At 45.7% G+C, this 22,440-nt stretch overlaps 1 protein-coding gene across 4 annotated transcripts; it reads left to right on the plus strand.

Moving 5' to 3' along the window:
- The first annotated feature begins 1,002 nt into the window (after window positions 1-1,002).
- On the plus strand, window positions 1,003-22,223 carry PTP4A2 (protein tyrosine phosphatase 4A2). 4 transcript variants are annotated; one of them, XM_075115096.1, is made up of 7 exons: window positions 6,070-6,128; window positions 9,751-9,812; window positions 10,907-11,582; window positions 13,174-13,266; window positions 18,413-18,543; window positions 20,597-20,671; window positions 21,784-22,223. In XM_075115096.1, the coding sequence occupies exons 3-7, from the start codon at window positions 11,487-11,489 to the stop codon at window positions 21,890-21,892; spliced, it is 504 nt and encodes a 167-aa protein (XP_074971197.1). In that variant the 5' UTR covers window positions 6,070-6,128; window positions 9,751-9,812; window positions 10,907-11,486; the 3' UTR covers window positions 21,893-22,223. The 4 variants fall into 4 exon arrangements, with proteins under 4 accessions (XP_074971195.1, XP_074971194.1, XP_074971196.1 ...); XM_075115094.1 differs by lacking the exons at window positions 6,070-6,128; window positions 9,751-9,812 and adding an exon at window positions 1,003-1,171; XM_075115093.1 differs by lacking the exons at window positions 6,070-6,128; window positions 9,751-9,812 and adding an exon at window positions 2,547-2,796.
- The last annotated feature ends 217 nt before the right edge of the window (window positions 22,224-22,440 follow it).

Here is a 22,440-nt window from a genome sequence, read left to right on the forward strand (position 1 = left end):
TGGGTGTATTTTGGGTCACGCCTGCTCTGACCTCCCGCTGTTTGTCCATCTGTGAACATCTCCGGGAGCAGCCAATGGCTGGGTGGACGCAATCACTTCCGACGGGACCGATCATCAGCTCTTGTTTTGCTGCAGAAGAGGAAGAGGCCCGGCAGCCCGGAGCACTCGATATTGTGCGTTATGCAGATGGCTGTCAGAGGCACTGCTGCTGCCAGCTCAGGCGAGAGGCCCTGCGGAGGGCTTCCCATGGGAGCCCAGAACAGAGGAACTCTTGTTCCCCACGCAACGCTCCAGGCCTGGGGCAGAGGGGCTGGGAAGTGCCCGGCGGAGAAGGCCCTGGGGGTGCTGGCTGACAGCCGGCTGGGCATGAGCCAGCAGTGCCCAGGTGGCCAAGGAGGCCACCAGACCCCGGGCTTGTGTCAGCACTGGTGTGGCCAGCAGGAGCCGGGCAGGGATGGGGCCCCTGTGCTCGGCCCTGGGGAGGCCCCACCTCGAATGCTGGGCTCAGGTTTGGGCCCCTCGGGACAAGAAGGCCCTTGAGGGGCTGGAGCGTGTCCAGAGAAGGGCAGCGGGGCTGGGGCAGGGTCTGGAGCACAAGTGTGCTGGGGGGCGGCTGGGGGTCTGGGGGGGTTTAGCCTGGAGAAGGGGAGGCTGAGGGGAGCCCTTCTCGCTCTCTGCAGCTGCCTGAGAGGGGCTGGAGTGAGGGGGGGGGCTGGTCTCTTCTGAGTTGTTAGCAATAGGATGAGAGGAAGTGGCCTCAAGCTGCATCAGGGGAGGTTTAGATTGGATATTGGGAACAATTTCTTCACTGCAAGAGCGGTCAGGCCCTGGCACAGGCTGCCCAGAGAGGTGGGGGAGTCACCGTCCCTGGGGGTGTTCAAAGAACATGCAGACGTGGCACTTGGGGACATGGTTTAGGAGGCCTGGGGGTGTTGGGTTGGGGGTTGGACTTGATGATCCCAGAGGTCTTTTCCAACCTTAATGATTCTATGATTGTTCCAGCTCTCACTGGTGCCGTATCCAGCGCATCTGCCCGCTCGCTGGGCTAGACCGACAGCAGCAGCAATGTCCGCAGGAACTGTCCATCTGTCCCATGGCTCTGTCCTTTGCTCCTGTATTTTTAATCTCAGCTGGCAGAAAAAGAAGCGTTAATCCGTGGCTCCAAATGAAGGTACTTCTTGTTACAGAGATTAATAAATGCTGGCTTCCAAGGCGCTCACCCTGCTGTTCTTGGGGATCTCTGGGAGCCTCAGTGATTTTCATCCCATGGCTAAGTATTTCCTGGCACAGCCCCTGCGCCGGCCTGATGCCCTGAGCAGGGTCCGGCCCGCCGATGGGGCAGGCTGCTGCAGCCCCACCATCCCTCACGGCCGCTCTTTTTTTTGGGGAAAAGGGCATCACCCCGTGTTTTTGGTGTGGGAGAAACCTCTCCTGGCGGAGCCAATTCAGCTGCTCTGACCTGGAGCCGGCCTCTCGGCGAGATTGCCGCGGGCACGGATCCCCGTCGTCCAGGCAGGATTGGGAAGCGGGCGGTGGAACCGCTCCACAAACACCGTCACACCCTTGACGTCAAAACCGGCGTCAGGAGGGACGTCACAGTGCGGGTTCGGCCGGGGCTGTCACCTTGGGTCACGCAACACCGGGACAAGCTCCAGCCAAGCGCGGGGCCTTGCTGCGGCTCAGCACCGTGCTCCCCCCAAACCCCGAGTTACCGGAGCCGGGAACCGGAGCAACGGCTCGTTTGTTTATTCGGGTTTCGCCGTGCGCGGAACGACCCGCTCCCGGCGCGACCTCCCAGAGCCTCCGGGGGTACCGGGGCTGTGAACATCACCGTTTTACTCCCCGGGTACGCTCGGCCCTTCATACAGCCCGCTCGGGACCCTGCGGGCAGGGCTCGGCCCCGCTCCCGGTACCGGCGTGGACGGGGGAAGCGGAAGCCGTGGGAACGGCCAGGCGGGCCGAACCACTGAGTGCCGCGGGTCGGGGGGAAAGTGGGCTGTACCACTGTGCGCTGGGAGGAGGGAAGTCGTGCTGGCGTGGAAGGGCACGCGTGCACGTGCGGCCGGAGGGCCAGTCCAAGTGCGCCGGAGTGGCGGGGGTGTGTGTGTGTGTCGGGGCGTACCAAGGGTGACTGGGGACAGCAAGGCGGCGCAGTTCGCTTCAAGCCGAGCTCACGGCGGGCAGGAGGGGCCGGGCCGCCGTCCCCGGGCTCTCCGGTCGCACAGAGAAGGGTCATCCCAATGCCCAAGAAGGGGGAAACGGGCTGTACCAACGCCGCCTCCCTCGCGGAGGGTTGTTCCCGAGGCTGTTCCAACAGCAGCGGGATGGAGGGAGCCGTTTCCCTCGGCACGGGAAGGTCGCTCGGCAGCGGCAGTGGGGAGCGAGGCCGCCGTAGCGCCGCCTCGCCATGCCCAGGGCACCCCTGCGGCGGCGGATGGACGCGCCCTTCGCGCCGAGCCGGGGCGGTGGGAAGGCGGACCGTACCAATGCCGGATGTGGGTGTGAGGCGGGCCGTGCCAATCAGCGGCGGGCGGGTCGTACCAAGGGGCGCGGGTGGGGAGGGAGCGGCCTGTGCGCGAGGAGCCGTGTGGCGGCGCGCGGGCTCTTGGGTCTCTCGGCGCGGCCGGGCCGGACCGGACCGATCGCAGCCCCGTCACGGGCCCCGCCGCCGCCGGGCCGGGCCCGCCGCCCCCTCCCGCCCCGTCCCGCTCCTTCCCGTCCCTTCCCGTCCCCCGGCCCGCTGTGTGGGAGGCGCCGGGCCCGCTCGGAAGAACGCCGACGCGCTCAATGCCCAGGGTGAGGGGACCGGGCTGGGGAGGAGCTGGGGGGGCTTCGGGTGAGGAGGGACGGCGGGAGGACAGAGCCCCCGCCCCGGGGCGGGCCCGGGCGCTGTGTGTGGGGTGGGGAGGGGGGGACAGTGCCTCCGGGGTCCCCCCCGGCTTTTTGGGAGGCTTTGAGCGGATCCCCGGCCTGTGGGTCTGGTCTGGGGGCACCTTCTCGGCCCGGAGGGCCTCCTTCGGCCCTGCGGTTGATTTGGAGGGGTCTTATGTGGTTTGGGGGACCCGCCTCGTCAGCGTCCTTGCTGGTTTAGGAGGCTCGCTGTGGTCCGAGGGGCCGGTTCAGGGGGGTTCTTCCTGGAATAGGGGTATTTCCTGACCACTGGGCCTCGTTTGGAGAATCCTCCAGCCCCTGGGGAGCCCTTTGGCCTGAGGAGCAGGCTTGGGGGCAGTTTGCTAGCCTGTAGGGTCCCTACTCAACTTTGGGGCTGGTTTTGGGGGGTCCCCCCAGCCTGCGGGGTTGGGCTGGTATAAGAGGACCCCCGCGTCCAGTAAGGCTGATTTTGGGATACTCTTGGGCTCCTTTTGTGGGGTGTCCCTTCTACCTGTGAGGCTGGTTTGGGGGGGTCCTCCCCTCATCTGTGGCGCTGGGATGAGTGGACCCCAAAGGGATTGGGGGGGGGTGTCTGCCTTGTACCTGGGCTTGGGGGGAAGTTGGAGACATGATTTAGGAGGCATGGGGGTGTTGGGCTGGGGGTTGGACTGTAGGATTACAGTGGATAAGGATACTGCCGGGGAGTGCTGGGTGAATGGGGGGGGACTGGCCTATACCTGGTGTGGGGGTGTCTAGAGGGGGTTTCTGAGGGGAGGGGTGTTACTGATTCCTGTGTGTAAGTAGGGATGGGGGAAGGGTTTGAGAAAGGGTGGGAGGTTTGTTTTGGGAGGAAGGGGCCTGCCCTGTGTTAGGCCTGGAGATAGTCTGTAAAGATAAAGAATTTTTCTGGGATCTGGGCTGTAAAACAGAGGGGGAAGGCTGGGAGCAATGTTGGGGGGGATCTTTCTCAGGCTGGAGGGGGGCACGTGGAGCTGGGAAGGAAGGGTGTCCAGGATGTGGTGGTTTTCCTGGGGTTTGAGCGGGGGCAGGGATGTGAATGCCGAGGCCGGTTTGTGTAGATAGACGGCTGCCCTGTGGGATTTGGAGCTGCCTGGGCTGGAAAGGGGGGGGACTTGATGAAGCCTGGCCAGGGCAGTGGCTGAAGAAAGTAATGTTGCTGAGGGTGCTAAGGGAGAGTGTTCCCTGAGAGACAGAGCGCTGTGTGCTTATGGGGAAGGGCTGTGGTTTGCTGCTTCAGGCGTCCTTTGGTGGGTGAGGAACCCTTGTTACTGAGAGGTTTGGGATTTGGAGCAGGGGCGAGGTTGCAGGCTGGGAGGTGTTACGGTATGGGGGTGATCGTAGCAGTGGCCTCCACTCGGCTGCGGTGATGGTTCCTCGTGGCTCCTTGGTGTGATTAGTCACGATCTGCTTTTTCTCTTGGGGCAGCTGTGTGCTTGTTGGCTTCAGCGTGAGGAGGAGTAAGGCAGAAAGTTGGCTTTTAAAGGCTACTGTATAAATGGAAACTCACTTCAAAACTCCCAAAATGAACCAGTCAGGTTCTGACTCAGAACTGCAGTTAGTATTTAAAGAAAAAAAAAAGATAAACCCACCACTAGTAGCAGCCAGAAAACTCTATCTCCTTATGACTCAACGTGTAGAAATACTTAATTTAATGAACTCAACTGTTGGAAAGAAAAGATCAGTTGGAGTTAAGGTATGAGTAAGGATCTGCATATGTAGGGATGCACAGCTGGGAATGTCGGCCTTCTTATACGAGGCCCAGTTGTGATGTACATCTCTCACAAACACAGGTGATTGACTTCAGGCTCAATTCCCTGCAAATATCCATCATTCTCTTCCATGAAGCAGTACTGAGCTGTTCTTCCTCTATCAGCAGAGCTGAACTGTGATCGAAGCCGGTTTCCTCCCGCCGGACTTTGCCCTGTGGTGGAATGCCGTGTTGGTTAACTGTTGTGAGGCCTGGGAGGGAGAGCGCTGATGTGTGGCCCAGGGGAGAGCTGGGCGATGCGGGGTCACGGAAGGGCACGTTTCTGTCCTCACTTTAAGGAAGATGATCCACAGCTGGAAATGTAGCTCTTGAGATATTGTAGTGCAAGCAGATTATTTTTGTAAATGGTGTAGGTTGTGTATTGGTAATATCTGTGGAGGAAAAAACATGTTGTCAGTGACATGCCATTACTGAGCTAGCAGAGAGGAGCTCTGTGTTGTCTGTTTTATCTGGATTAGTTTGACAGCTTCTTTGCCTGTTAAAGGGTTGGAGATTTAAACCAGCTCTGTCTAAACATTTTGAGAGCGACCTATTGGCTCGAGAATCTGGGCTAGAAGTTACTCTGATGCACGTGAATTGCAGTGCTGGATCAGGCTGGCACCTATTTAGGCCAGTACCTGGCTGATGCGTATCATAAGAGAGTATAAAACACCTTTAGAGTGGCTGTTGACTTTGGTATCATCTCATGGCTCGTTTTGCTAATTGTGAAGGGATGAAGGAGTCTTAAATCTCTGGATCCTTTTTTCTGCTGTAACACTTGAGGCGCCGCGTTGCTGTCTCTATTCAGATCACTGTTAGGTGTACCTTTTTGTTACCCCTTGTTTCTCTCTGTTCTGTACTAAAAAGTTACATTCTTTTTGGTCTCTTACACTGAAAGTTAAGCTCTGCTCAAAATAATGGACTGTGGATTTTAACAATTGAGACTTTGTGGAAGTGAGTGAAATTTATCAGTAAGCTTCAGTTTCAGTTGTCAGACCGAATTTAACTGCCACAGGAGCGTGGAATAGCAGCCAGCTCTCTCCTAAGTCATTTTTCCAGCAGAGGTATACGGCAAATTCAAACAAGTGAGATGAGTAAGATGCAAGTAGTTCAACTCTGTAACTGCATAGAATATCAGCCCTGTTGCTGTGCGATTTGAAATTGCTTTTAAGTCCTGCTTGACTTGTTAATGGTTTCTTGAGGGGTGAGAATATTTAGTTTGAGTTGTCAGGGAGGCTGATGATCTTGCAGGACTGTGTTTTCAAAATCCCACAGTTAGTACAGCTTATATGGCTCAGCGTTCTGATTTTTAGGAATGAGGTGTTAGTGTCACATACTCATGAACTGATGTCTGAAGTAACTTGTGATTTTTTACTTAAATGCAATTCTGTGACTTATGCAGGATAATTGCTTAAATTTCTTTTTCTTTAGCGGGGCCTTCTGTTGTTGACTTCAAACACTTTTAGTAACTTCAAACTTTCTGGGCATGGTATGTAAATAACATTCAAATGTGTCCTCTGAAGGGATTTTAAAAACTAAATGGTGGGTGGGGAAGGCGTTTAAAAAAAATCTGGTGTCAGAACAGCATTTCTAGCTTTGAAGCAGGTTCTATCTCACAGGAAAGAAAAGATCTGGAGCATAAAGCACGCATGCCTATCAATTCTTTCTGAAAGAGCTAATGCAATATCTAACAGCTTCCCAGTGCTGAGCTTGCCAGGATGATGGTCTCTACGCATCGATGTCTGTGTTGGATACAGTGGTTTGACCTCACCCGAATTTAGGGATGGCAGCTAAACTTTTTTTTGCATAGTACTCAAAATTGAGTTTGGCTGCAGGATTCTTCTCTCGCTGAGTAGTCTTGCATGATATATTTGACAGTTCTTACTGTTTCCTGATGTGTCACTTTTAAGTTGAGACTTCTTTAATCTGGCCTTTTTTTTTCTCTTGCTGAGGCAGATCTCTATCTGCTGCCGTGGGTTTTACAGCCTAGGACTGGGTTAGTGCAAAAGGAAACGAATGAGTCACCCGCAGAACTTGTCAGCAGCCTGGGAGGGAGCTCCGCAGCGGGGGTGGACAGGGTGGAACAGTAAAATTTTTGACCTCACCCCTCTCCAGGCACGTGTCATTCTGAGCAAGCTTCCTTCAGAGAGTGTTCAAGAATTTTTTCCAAGAATGTTCGTTCCAGAGTTTCTTTTCCCTATATACTAGGAGAGTATGTTTTAGAAAAGATGGTTGCTTCAGTTCTTGCTAATGTGCGATTCCACTGTTTTAAAGCTAATTTTGGAGGTCTTGGTGAATTTTTTCACTTGAAAAGCACCTTGTGCTCCAGGTGAAACAGGACATTTTTGCTAGGGTATGGACAGAACGTGGGTCACTTGGCAGGGCAGTGCAGGAAGGGGAAGCGAAATGTGACGTACGCAGAGTGTTGGGAAAAGCCCAGCTGGGCTGCAGCGTCGTATCAGGATAGCAATTTTATGGGGTCAAGTTCTATTCCGTCAATCAGTGCCCTGTGGTACTGGTGTCACATGTGTAAGTGCAGACAGAAAGAATGAGGGTTTACAGAAGAAAAAGGGAAAGGGGAAAAATTCATCAGCTCATGACCTGACTTTGTTAACAGCCAGTGTGGACTCCCACTTACAGAAACAAAATCAGTTGAGATGGTTTCAAAATACTGGTCTTTAAAACACTGACGTATTCTTTTAATACTGACTGACAAATTAGCGGGCTTTGCTGTGCATCCTGTGCACTGGGTTATTTTGAAAGGTGATCCAAGTGACCTTTCCAAAGGTATCTGTGTTTTGCAATCTCTCGGAGATGCAGCTGTTGCAAGCTCTTTCGCTGTCTCAGTGTAGCTAAGGCAGCACTTTTACCTGTGTGTTTTGAAGGCGATGGTGGAACCAGGAATTCCTTAAGATGTTACTACTTGTTTTTCATTAGACCTGTTTCCCTGAACTTGTAGAGGCTCAATACAGAAGAGCAAGCAACTTGCCCTATTGAAGTGTCTAATTTAGGAGTCAATGCAGTGATAGATGAGGCAGCCACTGGAGGTGAATATTGTAGGTGTGTTGGATTTTTACTTAAGGCAATCTCAAGTGAAGTTGCCGTTGAATCAGGAATTCATTTAACTGTTCTCTCTTAATTAGTGACCCCGATTTATTTATGCTCATTAATACAACTGCTGCTTGCTTATGTTTTAAGCATATTCTTCTCAAATTGGCTTCATTAGGCCTTATCAAGCTCTCTCTTATCAAGTGTGTTCGGCTGTGTGAGCGGGAGAGGTGGGGAGCTTGCAGTGCTCTCAGTGATAACTTAAATTAGTCCTGTCTGTAGGTGCAGAGGCTGTCACAGCTCACTAAACTTGGTTGTGCAGATAGGCATCTTGATTGATAATTACTCCCTGATAATTAAGTTAAACAACATCAGGACCTGGCTCCCAAGCATATCTAGTTCTTTGCAGATGCATGAGTGGCTATCCCTTGCCCTGTTTGTGCTGCTGTCTCTGCTTTTTCTCCTCCTCTGGTTCTTGATGGAGCTGTTGCACCTCATGGATAGCGTTGATGTGTTGGATCCTTCTGCTGCCTTTCAGAGGCCAGCCACATTAAAATGTTTAGTGACTTTTTGGTTTCCCTGCATGTGCTGTCTCACTCTCTAAGTGCAAAAAGTTGAAGGTTAATTGGCCAAAAAATTATTTCTTGTTTTACATTGTGCATATACCTTGCTATTTACTGTTGTCAGTTTGATAGTGCTTGGTTCTCTTGGGATTCTGAAGTGCAAATTTGCTTGCTGACACAGGGAGGAAGAAAGTATTTACTTGGGGAGGTCAGAAGTTGTAGACAATAAGCTTTCTCCTGTTGTTCATTTTCTTAATTAAAAGCCTGGGTTTTCTTTTTAAACTTTAGCTTAACGGTTAACAGTTGAAAGTCATGGGAGGAAGGGATGTATGTGTCAGTAACCAACCTCCTTTAAAAATAGGGTTATGTGCTACATAAACTTCTCATCCTTCTGGAAATCATTTTTTAGACTTAAATACAGTGCTTTACATTTTTAATCACTCCTTAGCTAGTATCTAATTAAATGCTTCAGTAATATTCCGTGGGGAAGGTAAGATGGTGTCATTCCTGTTCTGCAGCTGAGCTGAGCTACTGAAAGTGGCTTGGCCAAGGGCAGAGCATGAGCAGCTGCAGATCTGAGAGCAGGCTTTGAGTTGGTGACTCCCCTGCCATACTTAATTTACTGGAACGTGTCATCTCCATGTGTCCTTTCTTAATGACTTGGTAAATAGTTTTTACAAAAGACTTTTAAAATAATTGGGTTGAAGTTCCCTCTTTGATTTGCTTGAGGGAAGTGTAACCATAATGATCTGATTTGATACAACTCAGTGCAAATAGCACTGGATGAGGCTCTTCCAACCAAATTGTTGGTGCTGAAAAGAAAAATGTTTAAAGGATTTGTTTAGATATGACACAATAGTTCTTCCCCTTGCGACAGTGTACTTTGTAATGCTGTAAGCCTCTGGTGCTCAGGATCCAAGTTTTGATCTCCTGTACCAAGATCTGTTGACCACTGTTTTTATTTAAATGACCTTGTTAGGTCCTAAAAAGTTAGTTTTGAAACTTCCTGTAATGTAAGTCTGCAGGTCCCTCTTCAGGATGTGTTGGGTGGCTGGAGTGTATGTTCAAATGGGGGAAAAACAGGCCAGTATTTGCCTGAAAAAAGACTTTCTTGCATCAAGTTTTACAGGTGTTGGACATGTGGATGCTGTAACTGTGGTCGTTCTGGTCCTGGTACATTGTAGCTATAGCAGGCTGTAATAGATTCTAAGATAGCCTTTGCTTTGAGGTTTGGTAGCGTGTATGAGAGAGTTGTGATAAATGTGCAAGGATTGACAAGTGTAAGGGCTTGAGTATGATGTGTTCAGATGGGCCTTTTCCATCTGGGGTGACACTATATTCCATAGTCCTTACACTGCTAAAATATTCCAGGATTCATTTTTGAAATTTGTATTTCAGTCACTCAGAGTAAGAACAGTGTTAAGGTTGGGGGAGGTTATTGAAAACATCTTTGTTCTTGCCTCTGGCAACCTAATTAATGTATTTTTTTGGCATTGAAAGCTGTTCTTTAAGGAAATAATTGCTGCTCTTTGGTGATTTTTTACTTCATGTCAGTGAAAAAGGTAATTTTTTAGTACTTAATTTGACTATTTTAAAGTGAGGATCTCATTAAATGTTGAGCACTCCAGAAGTTTGGGGTGTAAACTTCCATGCATGTGTGTGCTTTTTTCTCTAATTGTATTCACTTGAGTGTGCCATGTTGACCTTTCTGCTTGAGTGGCAGGTTTGTGACTTCTGGCTGCTAGTCTGGATTTTATTCAACTGATATAAAACTTTCTTCCTTAAAGAAGTGTCAGTAGTGATTCTTTGGCTTCATGCTTTTTAACCATGTTGAAAAGCCGTGTTGCTTATTTAGTGTTTCAACCTTATAGAAGTTGAGCTAGTTTAGATTAACTTCATTTTCATCCCCTTAAACTTCATGGTAGAATTTAATTTTCCATCTTTTATTATTGTTGCTGAAACATCTATATTTTTGAATCCTGTGTGTTAGGACTGGAAGCTGCTGCTGTCTTAACACCTTAGCCTGTAAACACAGATAAGGCTGAGAATAACTAGAAGTCATTACTGCTAAATGACCATTTTGTTGCCTTTGAAATAACTGATTTCTGGACGATATCTCCCTACTGCTGTTGGGAGTTTAGCGATACAACAATGTTGGTGGAATTTATCTGCTGGCAAAAGCTCAGATATATGGCAGTTAAACTCTTATTTCTGCTTGTACTTCTTATTTAGTTCAGAAAATTAAGCCATACTAGTAGTATTTTTTACATATTTGGGCCGAGGCCAAACAGGCATGATGGTTCCAATAGATACTTCTAAGTGTGTGCTTGGCTTTGTGCAATTTTCTCCTCTTCTAGGGCACCTGGTTGGGAGGGAGGGGCTGCAGAGAGCACAGAAAGGTTTCCTTGTTCTCAGTTCCGGTGCCTGGCTGCAGTTACCAGAAGTCCCGTGTCTCTGGGCTAGTGCATACTCGGTGCCAGGAGAATATCTGGGATTACAACTATCGGGATTCCAGTAAAGATTGCTTTTTGTTTGGTTTGTTTTTTAAATGTAGTCTTATCTAGTCTAATTTGAGTTTCTCTGGGAGGGTCAATATTTGGTGTTTCTGGAAGTAGAAGCAACAATTGCTCTTACATGATATTTTTCTTCTCTTTAGGTGTTCTGTTGGAATATACGTCGCACATTTATGGCGATTCTGAGTGTGAGGGCAGACTTCTGCCAGGCCCAGCACAGCATCCTGGCTGACAAGTGAGCTGAGAGCAGCGGATTCTACGTGCCATAATTACTTTGCCTTGAAGACTCCAGACACAGCGAACACACTCAAATATATGGGATATCTTCTGCACATTGGAAGCATATTCCTTTTACTGACTCTAGCAAAACTAAGCATCAAGAAAACAAAGTGGAGAGAAAATCTGCCCTTACTTTTTTGCCTCACCAGTGCCTAAATGTAGAACAGGCTGCCTAGTCTTGCATATAGTCAGAATTTTTGGAGTCTGAAGGATACCACCTGCAGTAATTGAGGCCGAAGTTGAATTCAAGTGGATTCTGAAGCAAACCTGCTTTTCTAGAAGCAAATTCCTTAAGGAACAAACACGTCAAAGCAAGCTCTGATCAATCCCAGGCATTTTAGTGGTCTTTTTAATGTTTTCTGCTGTGAAACGTTTCCAAGGTTATTGATTTTTTTTTTAATTTTCTTTTTTTTTTTTGGCCCCTTACATATTTTGTTTGCCATTATGAACCGTCCAGCCCCCGTGGAAATTACTTATGAGAATATGCGTTTCCTGATCACTCACAACCCAACCAATGCAACTCTCGGCAAGTTCATAGAGGTAAGGCAGTCAAACACAGCGTCATCCTTCTTTCCTTATATGCTCATAGTTACTGTAGAAGTACTGAACAGTCATTAACACCTGTTGCACAACACTTTGGCTGTATGTTACATGTTACTTGAAACCTAAGACATTTTTATCTTTGCTCTGTTCATATTCTCTTGACAGTATGAGAAGAGAATCCACAGATTGCTTTTTCCAGAGTTCTGCGTTTCTTTAATTGTGAGAGGCTGGTTGAGTTTCCATTTTAGAATATAGCCACACACCCTCGCCATCGTTCTTGTCCTGGTTTCTGAAGGACTGCTTGTTCTGTGACTTTAAATGTTATTTTGCATTAAATAATTCAGTGCTTCTAATATATTGATCTATTGGTCATGTTTTTGGCTGTTAAAGAAGTGGTTAACAGGATTGTAACTGGTTTCTGACCTTTCTTCTCCCTTTGAATAGGATTAAGTGCAATCCTTAAACGAATGTTTTAGTTTACAGGATGTGCTCTCAAACTGCCTTACCAGTCTCAGAATTGTCAGAGATTTCAGGTGCCAGAATTTATCCATGAAGAATGACACCTGCCTGCATCGAACTGTGGGAAGTGTCAGTGGTGATAGGCAGCGGATCAGACCATTAACGACACAATAAGATCTTAAATACTGCAAAATTTAATATTCAGTTTTCTGAAAAAGTAACAGATGGCATCATCAGAAGTAGTAGTACAGTGTATTTCTGCATTCTGGTTTGCTATAAATCTGCTGTATCTTTGTGCCCTTATATCTAGAGGACTTTTATCTTATGTATGCAGGTCTTTTCATTCCAGGGAGATCCTGTTGTTGGATACTGATGCCTTACTGTGGCTATTAACAGGCTTCCATCATTTAGCAGTGTGCTCTTCACCATGAGTCTGCTCAGATATTAGCGGTTAATTTTGTCTGAAAGCCACATTCTTTTGGTCTCTTTATATTTTTTTTTTTTTCCCATTATTGTGGATTGTCTTCCTCTTTCAGGAGTCTTGGCTCCGGAATAGATATTACTGCTAATTGTTAGAAGTTTTTGTGATTCATTCCAAACATGAGAGGAAATTCTGCTTGCTGTATGAACCTTCAAAGTGAACTGGAACAGCTTGTGTTTGATCTTCTGATTATTTATCTAGCACAATGTGCTACTTATAGTGCATTAGAAGGAAGCTGGAGTATGGTGGTGTGTGTGTTCTGTTCCTCCCTGCCTCAAAATGTCAACACTGGCTGAAGCAAACAGTTCCAGCCTTCTATTTAAAGAGAAGAATCTGCATGGAGAATATAAGCAGCTGTTTTAATTTTGCTCTTATATATGCAAATTTTTTCCACCTTGGCACTTCCCTAGAGAAGAATATTTCAGAGGTGTTTCCTAGTTAGTCCTGTCACTTGTAACCGGAGTCCTAATGTAGGCCATAACCGCCCCCCCCCATCTGAGTTGGCCCTTGTGCCTTCATTGTGTAGTCACCTTGGAGCTGTGCAGCAGTCACAGTGCTGTTGACTCTGTGGAAAATGTTTAGTTTTGTAGCTGATGAGAAAGTTCTTCACTCTGTCAGTGTGCTCACATGTTTTCCTTTTTCTTAAAGGAGCTGAAGAAGTATGGAGTGACAACCTTGGTGCGAGTTTGTGATGCCACTTACGATCAAGCTCCTATCGAAAAAGAAGGAATCCATGTTCTAGTGAGTTGCCTTAAACTGTCTAAAAATGAAAAATCACTTGTCTATAAGTGGTGGGGATGGCCTTCATGCTTGGGGCGAGAGGTTATGACTGTTTCAGATTGGCCAAAAGCAGCGTCATCCCCTGCATCAGCTAAAGCTGGTTTTGAGAAACTTACTGTGCTTTTGTGAAAGTTACTTGCTGATCCATTACTATTCCCTGAGCACTTAGAGGGGTCTGTTCTGGGATTTTTGGATTTGTTGAGATATTTTTGGTTGCCTTTTAATAACTAGTTCGATACTAACCCAGTGTTCAGCCTTGTGGGCCATGCAGCTCGGTTTGGTCCTTCTCTCTAGATACAGCACTTCTCAGCTTTACTGTTGACCCCCTCTGGAAGCAGATAAAACTGCCTTCTCTTGCTCTTTCAAAAAGTGCCACCTCTTGAGACTATAGCTGACACGTTGATAGAGGCTTCTGTGGAGTGGCTGTAGCAGGATATTGATCTATAGCCTCATCGCTGCTCACCTCAAAGTGGAGCCTGGCTGTTGGTGGCTTCCATGTTCTGCAGGTGGAATTCCTTCACTGCTTCTCAGAGTTAACATTATGCAATGACTCTCTGACTATAGTGTCTAGTATTGCTTGGGGTTTTAGGGGAGGTTTTTTTAATAGGTGTGTGCTCATACTAAGCTTGCAGGCGGTATTTTTCCAGGCAATACTTCTGAATTATTATATCTGACACACTATAATCAGTTTATTTTACCAGAGTGAGTAATACTCTGTTGTGAGGCCAGAAATCGCATCTTACCTGCATGTTGCAGGTAGTCAGTCTTCTGTTGCCTCTCGATTTTTTATTTTTTTTTTTTTTTTTTTATGGCTCAGTCAGAGGCAAACTTCTGCGGTTTTCCATTAGGGAAAAAAAAAAAAACTTGTGTCCTGGCATATCTGTGAAAACTCCATGTACAGGTCGGTCAGGTTTCTTGGCTCCTGGCCCTAGCAAGCATTTACTCCAGTTCCAGGCAGCCACGTGTGCCTCAGTGATGTTGGAAATATCGGTCACTACAGGGCTACCAGTGCTCCTAGGGCTGTGCTTTGGAATAGCATTTTTGTTCCCTCTAGGACTGCCTTGGACTTGAGCATCACAGCATTTTTGGGTATGCTGCTGTGAAACCTCTAGCTGTGATATTCCTCAGGTTGTTGGAGACTGGAAGGATTAAACTTCTGGTGTGGAAGCCCTCAGAGCCCTGATTTAAGCTGGGGCTTAGAGTATTTCTGTGTTCCTATGCCAGAGCACAGATTTGAGTTCTTCCTAGAAGACTTAGGACAGTTTTGCAGGTGTCCAGCTCTGCCAGGGCGGCTGCCCTGTGAGGCCAGCTGACCTTGGTTCCTGCAGCTGTGAACGAAACCCACCTTCTCTGGTCTGTGGCTGGGGCCTCCGGGGCAGCTGCAGGAGCTGGGGAGTGCTCTGGAGCCTGCACTTCCGAAATAGTTTGGGGATTTTTTGGTTCCCAAGAAACTTTAAAACTTGCTGTTGGGTAGGTTTGAGCTGACAACAGATTTTTGAGGAAGCTTTTTTAAAGACTGGAAATGCTGTTTCCGCCAGCTCGGCTAAGTACCGTTCTTTTGGAGAGCCTTTCGCTTTGAGTAACACGTGTGAGTGTCTTGTGTCTCTACACATTTGCCTCCGCTAACAAACCTCTGCGTTTGGTATGTACCAGTTCTTCTTAGTATTCCATTGCTGCAGAAGGCAGAACAGGAGAGAGTATAAATCCACCAGGCATCTAAGGGTAACAGAAAGCAAGAGGTGACAGGGAAGGTTTGCTGCTAATGCCATCACTGATCCTGACGATCCCAGTCATGAGGTTGTTTGAATAATTTACTGTATTGCAGTAGTGTTTTGCTATTTGAGATAAGTTTAACCAGTCACCGACCTGACCACCTCCTGCAGAGCTTTTCCTTCCTATGAATGCATGCTTCTTCAAAGCAGAGTCCCGTTGCTGTTCAGAAATGGTATTGAATTACCATCTGGCTGAGAAAATAACACGTCACTATTTAAAGCTAATATTTGCTAGCAAAAATAACATCAAGATTAAAAACCCAGCCTGAGAGAGATTAGTGTCTATTTTAATACGATTGAGGTCAAAAGCATAGTGAAACCCCTGAAAATGAGAGCGTTTTAGCAAAGCCTGCTCTCATGCCGTGATACAGGATCACGTACTGGCAAGATGGGTAGAATGTGGCAGCTAGAGAGTTGCTTTGGCAGATGGCATAGTGAGAGGAGAATTAGATGTTCCGTGTTTGAAGTAGTACTATTGCATGCACATGTTTATCAACAGAGATTAAATCCAAGAGATAGGAGGCGGGGATGGATTTAGTTTCTGTGGGCTTGTGCAGTTCTTATGGTTATGTTCTTGTGTAAGGTCTTGTAACACAGAAGTGCTACATCGGGAAAAAATGGTAGTTTTTTTTTTTCTGGAAGTATTTTTGTGCTGGCTGGCAACCAAGGAGGCTGCAGCAGTTTTGTTCATCCTCAGGATCTAAGACATGTTTCACTGCTCTGCTTCTGTCGGTCCTTCATTTACTGTTCATCCCTGGATCAGACTTCCTTTACACTCTGTGCCCTACGGAACGGCCACCACCTGAATGCTAGCAGGCAGTCGGCAGTGCCAGTGTTAGAGATGTGACTTCGTTGCCATCTGATATTTACTGTATCACCAGGGGCTCTGGCATTGAAGGTGGGAAAGTCCCACGCTGGTGGCTGCGGTCCCATCCTATGCAGACGCAGGCAGTCCGGGGAGTGTTTTGCCATTGTAACTTCTGCGTGGGTTGCACACACACGGGTTTTGAAGAGAGGGATCTTTGTCACTTTAAAATCCTGTTACTGCATCTTGGTCATCTTAGTTCTGCATTGCCAATCCTGCAGTCCTTGCTGACCGACAAATTTGGAGCTGTTCTGCTGAGTAAGGCTGCTCCATATAAAGGGTAAATAAGAATAACCCTTTCTTGCCTATCATCCTTCCCAGCTACTGCAGGGTGGCACAAAAGAGCTATACCTTCTGCGTGTGCAATCTCAGTGCATCGTCCTGGTTATTAATGACTGTTTTGGTTGAGGAGCTTAGCAATTTATTTTCTATCCTGTCTGACAGGAATTCAGAGGTGATGCTGGCAGAACTCGTAATCAGGAAAATAACTGCAAAACTTTGCCCCAGTTAGTCCTCTCGTCCGAGAATTATTCTCGTTCCTCATTCTGGGCAGTGTCCCATGCAGCAGTGTTTTATCAGTGCTAATTTAATGCCAGTGGTGTACTGTTCCTGGGAAGGTGATGATCTGTGTGGAAAGAACGATTGTCATTAATTCAGGCCAGCACAAGGGTTTTGTGGACATGATGGTTAACACATAAGCTGAAGCAACGTAGTAACCTCCTGTGTTTGGTCTGAAGGAAAGGATTCAATTTAATCCAAAGACGCAGAACTGATGTGTAAATCATTGTTCTTTGCAAGGCAGTTTCAAATGAAGGCATCTTGTAGTGGATAATGCCCCTTCTCTTGGCAGCCCGTACATCTCTTCCTGGGACAGTGGATGACACTAGGCCTAAAACAATGCAGCTAGCAGCATGCGATTGAGTGGAAAATCTCATAAAAGCCTTTTATTAGAAAGAACTAGTTTTACTTTAGGATCTTGTTTCTATAGCCTTGTATTTTGCTGTGTTGTCCCGGATATTTTTAATTTCCCTTTTGCTTTAATAAAGTACTCTGCACTTTTCAGGCTTTGTGTATCTTTCTGAATTAATCGTGTGTAAAGTTCTCAGTGACTTAAAAGCTTTTTGATTTTGTAGTTCCGAGATGCAGATTTCTACCTTGCAGCTTGAAGTGCTATCACATTTGTAAGGTGCTCTTGGGCCAAGGTTGTGTTAAGCTGTCCTTGCTGTTCAGGAAGTATTAGGGTAGCCATAAGTGTGTTTCAAAATGAAATGTCTGGCAGATTTTTACCTTTGGTGGTACTTGATCAGAGTTTCTGTGTGCTTGTTTCAGGCTTCAGAGAATGTTATTTCATATTAACCTGTTCTCAAGATACTACTTGAAAGACTTGTTTCTAGCCAAGGAGGGAGGAAGAGGCCTCCTTTCAAAGCAGTTTCCCTACCATTTGGAGAGGTGGTTGAATAATATGAAACTCTGGCTATGAGTCTCTCTTGTAAAATGCATTGCCTCTAATGAAAAGTGCTAAATAACAACCAAGTATTATTTTTTTTCCCTTGCATCTGGGAGTGCTCTGTCTACAGCACTCCCTGTGTCTGAGAAGATTATAAAGCATGTGATGTTGTGCTTGGTCTTGAAATGTAGGACGTGTAGTACTCCGCTTAGCACAAGTTCCAGGAGAGCTGTGACCTCGATGAAATGGGAAGCTTCTCACATGTAATTTTGATTTACAGCCATGTTGATGATACTAAACGTGGCCTAGGTAGTGTAAATGCTGCCTACCCCTTGAAAATGCAGAAATGTAATTGTAAATGCTGATTAGTTGTTGACTTTGCCTTTGTCTTTGTCTAAGCACTCTTCTTTTTTGCTTGTGAACATGCCTTTCTGACTTGAAAATACCCAGGTAATTTTAACTGTCTTGCTTATTTCGTGCACAGAAGCTGGACAAGCTGCTCCATTTCGTGCACAGCAGCTGGACAAGCTGATCCATTTGAGCTGTTATGAAGTACCTTCTCCTCTGCCGATTCCCTTGAATGGTTATGAAGTACCCTCTCCTCTGTACAGAGTCTGCAGTACAAATAGTATTTTAAAAGGCTGACACAATCGCAGGCAAAAGTCTACAGAGCTCTCATCTTTCAAATGTTTATTTGAAATGTCTATTGATTTTTACATATTTTTAATAAAATGATATTTCAAGGGCAGCTATTTTTCCAAAAATTCTATACTACAAAGGAGGCAGTGTAGAGTTTTATTGAAATTTTATTGAAAAGCGCAATTAAATGGTTGTTAAATGTTTAGTGTTGCATTATGATATTGACTTGCAAGCTTCTGTGCAACCAGAAAAATACCCACAGGACTGTTCATGTAGTACGTGCTTCTTGCTGAATGGAACATTTCCCTTACCCCAGTTATGGTTACCTTGCTGTCGATTATGGATTGACATCCTTAGAGCTAATGTCCTTTTTCTCCTTCAAAGGACTGGCCATTTGATGATGGAGCACCACCCCCTAATCAGATAGTTGACGACTGGCTAAACCTGTTGAAAACCAAATTTCGTGAAGAGCCTGGATGCTGTGTCGCTGTTCACTGTGTTGCAGGCTTGGGAAGGTTAGTGTGCCGCTGGCTTGTTCTCATACTGGACTTAAAGTTAGCTTATTTGTTTGGGAGGTAGGTCATGGAAGGTGTTAAGTAAATGCCAGTTTCTCTCTTTTCTCCCAAATAACACTTGAAAGCAGCAGTATCAAGTTTGTGTCATTAAAGCAAGGGAAGCTTACTGCAGCTTAAAACTCTTTAGTCATTTCATAACTCTGATCCAGGATGAGAGGAAAACCTTGGAGAGATTGTTCAGAACGCTTCTGCCAATGATGAATGACACGAGCAGTTAGAGATGCTATTAATTTGAAAGTGTGGCTTTCTGCTAAAACAATAAAATCTCTTGTGCCTCTTGACAAATGCAGTATACATGTATAGTACAATTTCTAAGGCTGTAAATTTTTTTTTTTATTTCCTCCTGTTTTCAACTGGTATCTATTAAGCATGTGGTAATAAAAAAAAGGCATTTAGAAAAAACTGGTTCAATTACTTTTAGTCTGAAGTGACTCCACTTCAGTGGTAAGAAGAGTTAGGCTTGTATTTCTTGCTTGCATGTCTCTCCTCACTACTCAAAATACAACTTCCTTCTTTGGGAAGAATTTCCTTTCAAGATGAAATAAAAAAAAAAGACTGATTCGGGAAAGCTAAATGCTGCATTCATATTCCCAAATGTAATCTCTGGTTGTTATGTTTATCCTATGGGCTAGAAGGAAATGGAGCTTAAGTGTTAGTGTTCTTGCAATAACCATGGAACTGCTAATATTTAAGGACATGAATAAGTGGGCAAGAAAGGTAGATTAAAGAAGTCAAGTAAGCACAGAGTTGGAGTGCGTCAAGTTCTTAAATTTCCACCTCTAGAGAAGAAGAGATGGGGGAAATGAAGAGGTAGAGGGAGAAACGGCCAATATTTAAAGTCACAAGAGCCAAAAACCCTGGGCAATTAACATTTGTTTATCCATTTCTGCTCTATTTTTATCTGAGGAACATCCTTAGGAAGGTGGCCACATGTAACCCAAGTGATTTTCAGCTCTCCTGTTTCTTGCATAATACCAGGCCAAAGGGTACCAGAGGCTTCCTGTCTTCTGTGTGTCACATAAGCTCGTGTTGTGCATCTAGTCCTTACAGAATGACCTTTTTGCTGCTGGTCTCAGACTGGCAGAGGGAAAAGCAAGAGCTTTACAGATTTTGCTTTAATCTGGAAAACTGTCTACCTGTAGTGGGGAATTGAGCTTCAACTCTAGTAAACAGAGACAGCATTTTTTTTTTAAAGTGACTTGTGAGGTTTCAAATTGTTTCCTTCAGAAAGTGAATAACTGTTTATGCAGGAGCAGCATGGCAGTGATAGTGAGAGTCGTTTTTCCTGAACTGTGTTTTTGTTTAGCTGTTTAGATGAGTAAAAGCTGTCCAGCTGCTAGCACCCATTTAATCCTTCGCTGCACTACCATCAGCGGTGCCTGTTGCAACTGTGTGTGTTTAGTGGGGTCAACATCAGCCCACGAGAAAGTCAGTGTGTACTGTGATTTCGGCTTGTTTGAAAAGCCGGCTCTTTACACTTAACCTGTTTCCAAAATGTTAACCCCAAAGTAGAAAGTTTTACTCTGTTGTCCCTGGAATGCCCAGTTCCCGGTGTACAGCGCATAACTGAAAAAAAAAAATTCATGTAAGTCATCTGTTCGATGCTTCATGGGTCTGTCTCAGGTACAGCAAAGCCTACAGTGTTGTAAGAAGCAAAATGCATGTGAGAAGTATTGCACGCTTGTTTTGGCCAAGTAGAAAATTAGGTTAAAGTGAAATGAGAAAGTGTAAGTATCTCGAATTATTGTTTCATGCCCCAAACACTAAGGAGCTATTGATTTTTTTTTTTTAATTCTTCTGTGTGTGTGCTGGAAACAGAGCTGTCTACTAAAAGAAATTTTACATTAGGTACTCTGCAGGCAAATGTCTTTCTGTAGATAATGCTTAAAGAGAAAATACTTAAGCTATTTGTTTATAGATTAATTTGATGTATTTTGAAGGGTTCGATGTATTGTTTCTCCAGATCTTCCTTCAATATTGATTTCTCCTTTAGGGCTCCTGTACTGGTTGCACTTGCTCTCATTGAATGTGGAATGAAGTACGAAGATGCAGTTCAGTTTATAAGGCAGTAAGTTAAACTTCCCCGTTCTCAAGAAATATCTCGGTTTGTTGTATATGAACAGCATGCGTCCTCCGCAAAGCCTGTTAGATTTCTGATTAGTTTTCCAATAGCTATTTCCTGACAATAATGGGCATTACTGTGACATCATTGCTGAGGTTTGTGCCCTTTCCTGTGTTTAGAGATGAGGATTAAAAGGTGATCTTGCCTTTTTTTAAATCTGGGTTTATAGATCAAGCCATTGACCTAAGACTCAAAGGTTTTGAACTTGGGGACAAAAAATGTCTAAGCTGGGGCTGTAAAAATAAAGGATGAATTGGACATGGACTAGTTGCTCCAAATTAAAAAAAAATTTTTAGTGAGGTTGGGCCCCCAAAGAGAATTTCTGCAGCAAGTAGGTGAGCACCAGCACCCCTGCCGGCGTGTGGGTGAGTGATACCCACCCAGGAGATGTCAGAAACCACCTGGCTGGAAGATAACAAAACTGGTAAAGGATGAGACTGCAGAGCTCTGTTGGTCTAGTGATAACATCGGATCTTGAAATGAAGCCCAGCAGGAAAGATTATGTTGAATGAGCTTTGCCAAGAAAGCAATTCATCCTTTTATGGATTCCCAGGGACTGCAGTTATCTTTGTAAACTGTCTTGCTGTCAGATTTTTCTGAATTTTTCCTTTCTTAAATTCTGTGTTTCCTCTTCCTGGGTACAGTACCTCTTACACTGAGGAACTCTTTTCTGAGAGCCTCTTAGATATTTGTATCTGAATGCCACGGCCTTTATTTACTAGCTAATATCATAAACACATGCATCTGCAAGGAAAAGGTGACCTTGATGTTGTTCAGTGACTACAGCTGGCAATGGGAATAAACTCTTCCAATCCAAGAAAATATGCTGAAATTTCCTAACTGGATTTTTGTTTTAATATTGGCATGTAGGTGATGAACTGCATGTGCTGGCCTGGTTTATCCTTCCTCAGAGTGTGACTGGATGCGGAACCAAGCTAAAATGCTGTTCTGTAGATACAGAAAAGCTTTGAAACGAGGGCTAATATGCTTTAGAATGTATGTGGTGATTGAAGCAGTACTTTTTCCATTGATATTAGCCTTCATTCTCTTTGTTTTAGGAAAAGGAGGGGAGCTTTCAATTCCAAACAGCTGCTTTACCTTGAGAAATACCGACCTAAGATGCGATTACGCTTCAAAGATGCCAACGGTCACTGCTGTGTTCAATAAAAAAAAAAAAATCTCAAACGAAGGCAGAAGTTAGCATGGCTGTTTTCTGGACTCTTGGCACCTGGAAATGTGAATCTGGAATCAAACTACGTCATCAAATTAGTGGTGGAGTCAGTGCTCCTCAACCTCTGTCCTAATGGTGGTGATGATTGAAAAAAAAAAAAAATAAAAAAAATAAAAAAAATTAAGAGAAACATTTCAGTGAAGGATTGTTTTCTCCTTAAGCTGCAGTTTGAACATCTGCAAGGAGAAAATCAGTTTCTGAACCTGTATTTTTAACTTTTTAAGAAAAGAAATAAAGTAAATTTTATGTCTAAGGAAAACCAGCAGAGCATTGGCTTGTGCAGAAACTATTTTCTTGATTTGAGGAAAGTACCCCACAGTTAGGGCCTGATACAGTAATTCCTATGGGACTCTCTTAAATGGAGTTGCCTTTTTTTTAAACCTTGCTGGGACCTGGCAGAGACACATGAGGAGGAGCCGTTGTTGCTGTATGGGAGCAGTCTGACAGCCTTAAGCCCACCCTGGGCATATTCTAGAGGTTCAGT

This window comes from Phalacrocorax aristotelis, chromosome 20, assembly GCF_949628215.1.
Source record: "Phalacrocorax aristotelis chromosome 20, bGulAri2.1, whole genome shotgun sequence".
Lineage (NCBI taxonomy): Eukaryota > Metazoa > Chordata > Aves > Suliformes > Phalacrocoracidae > Phalacrocorax > Phalacrocorax aristotelis.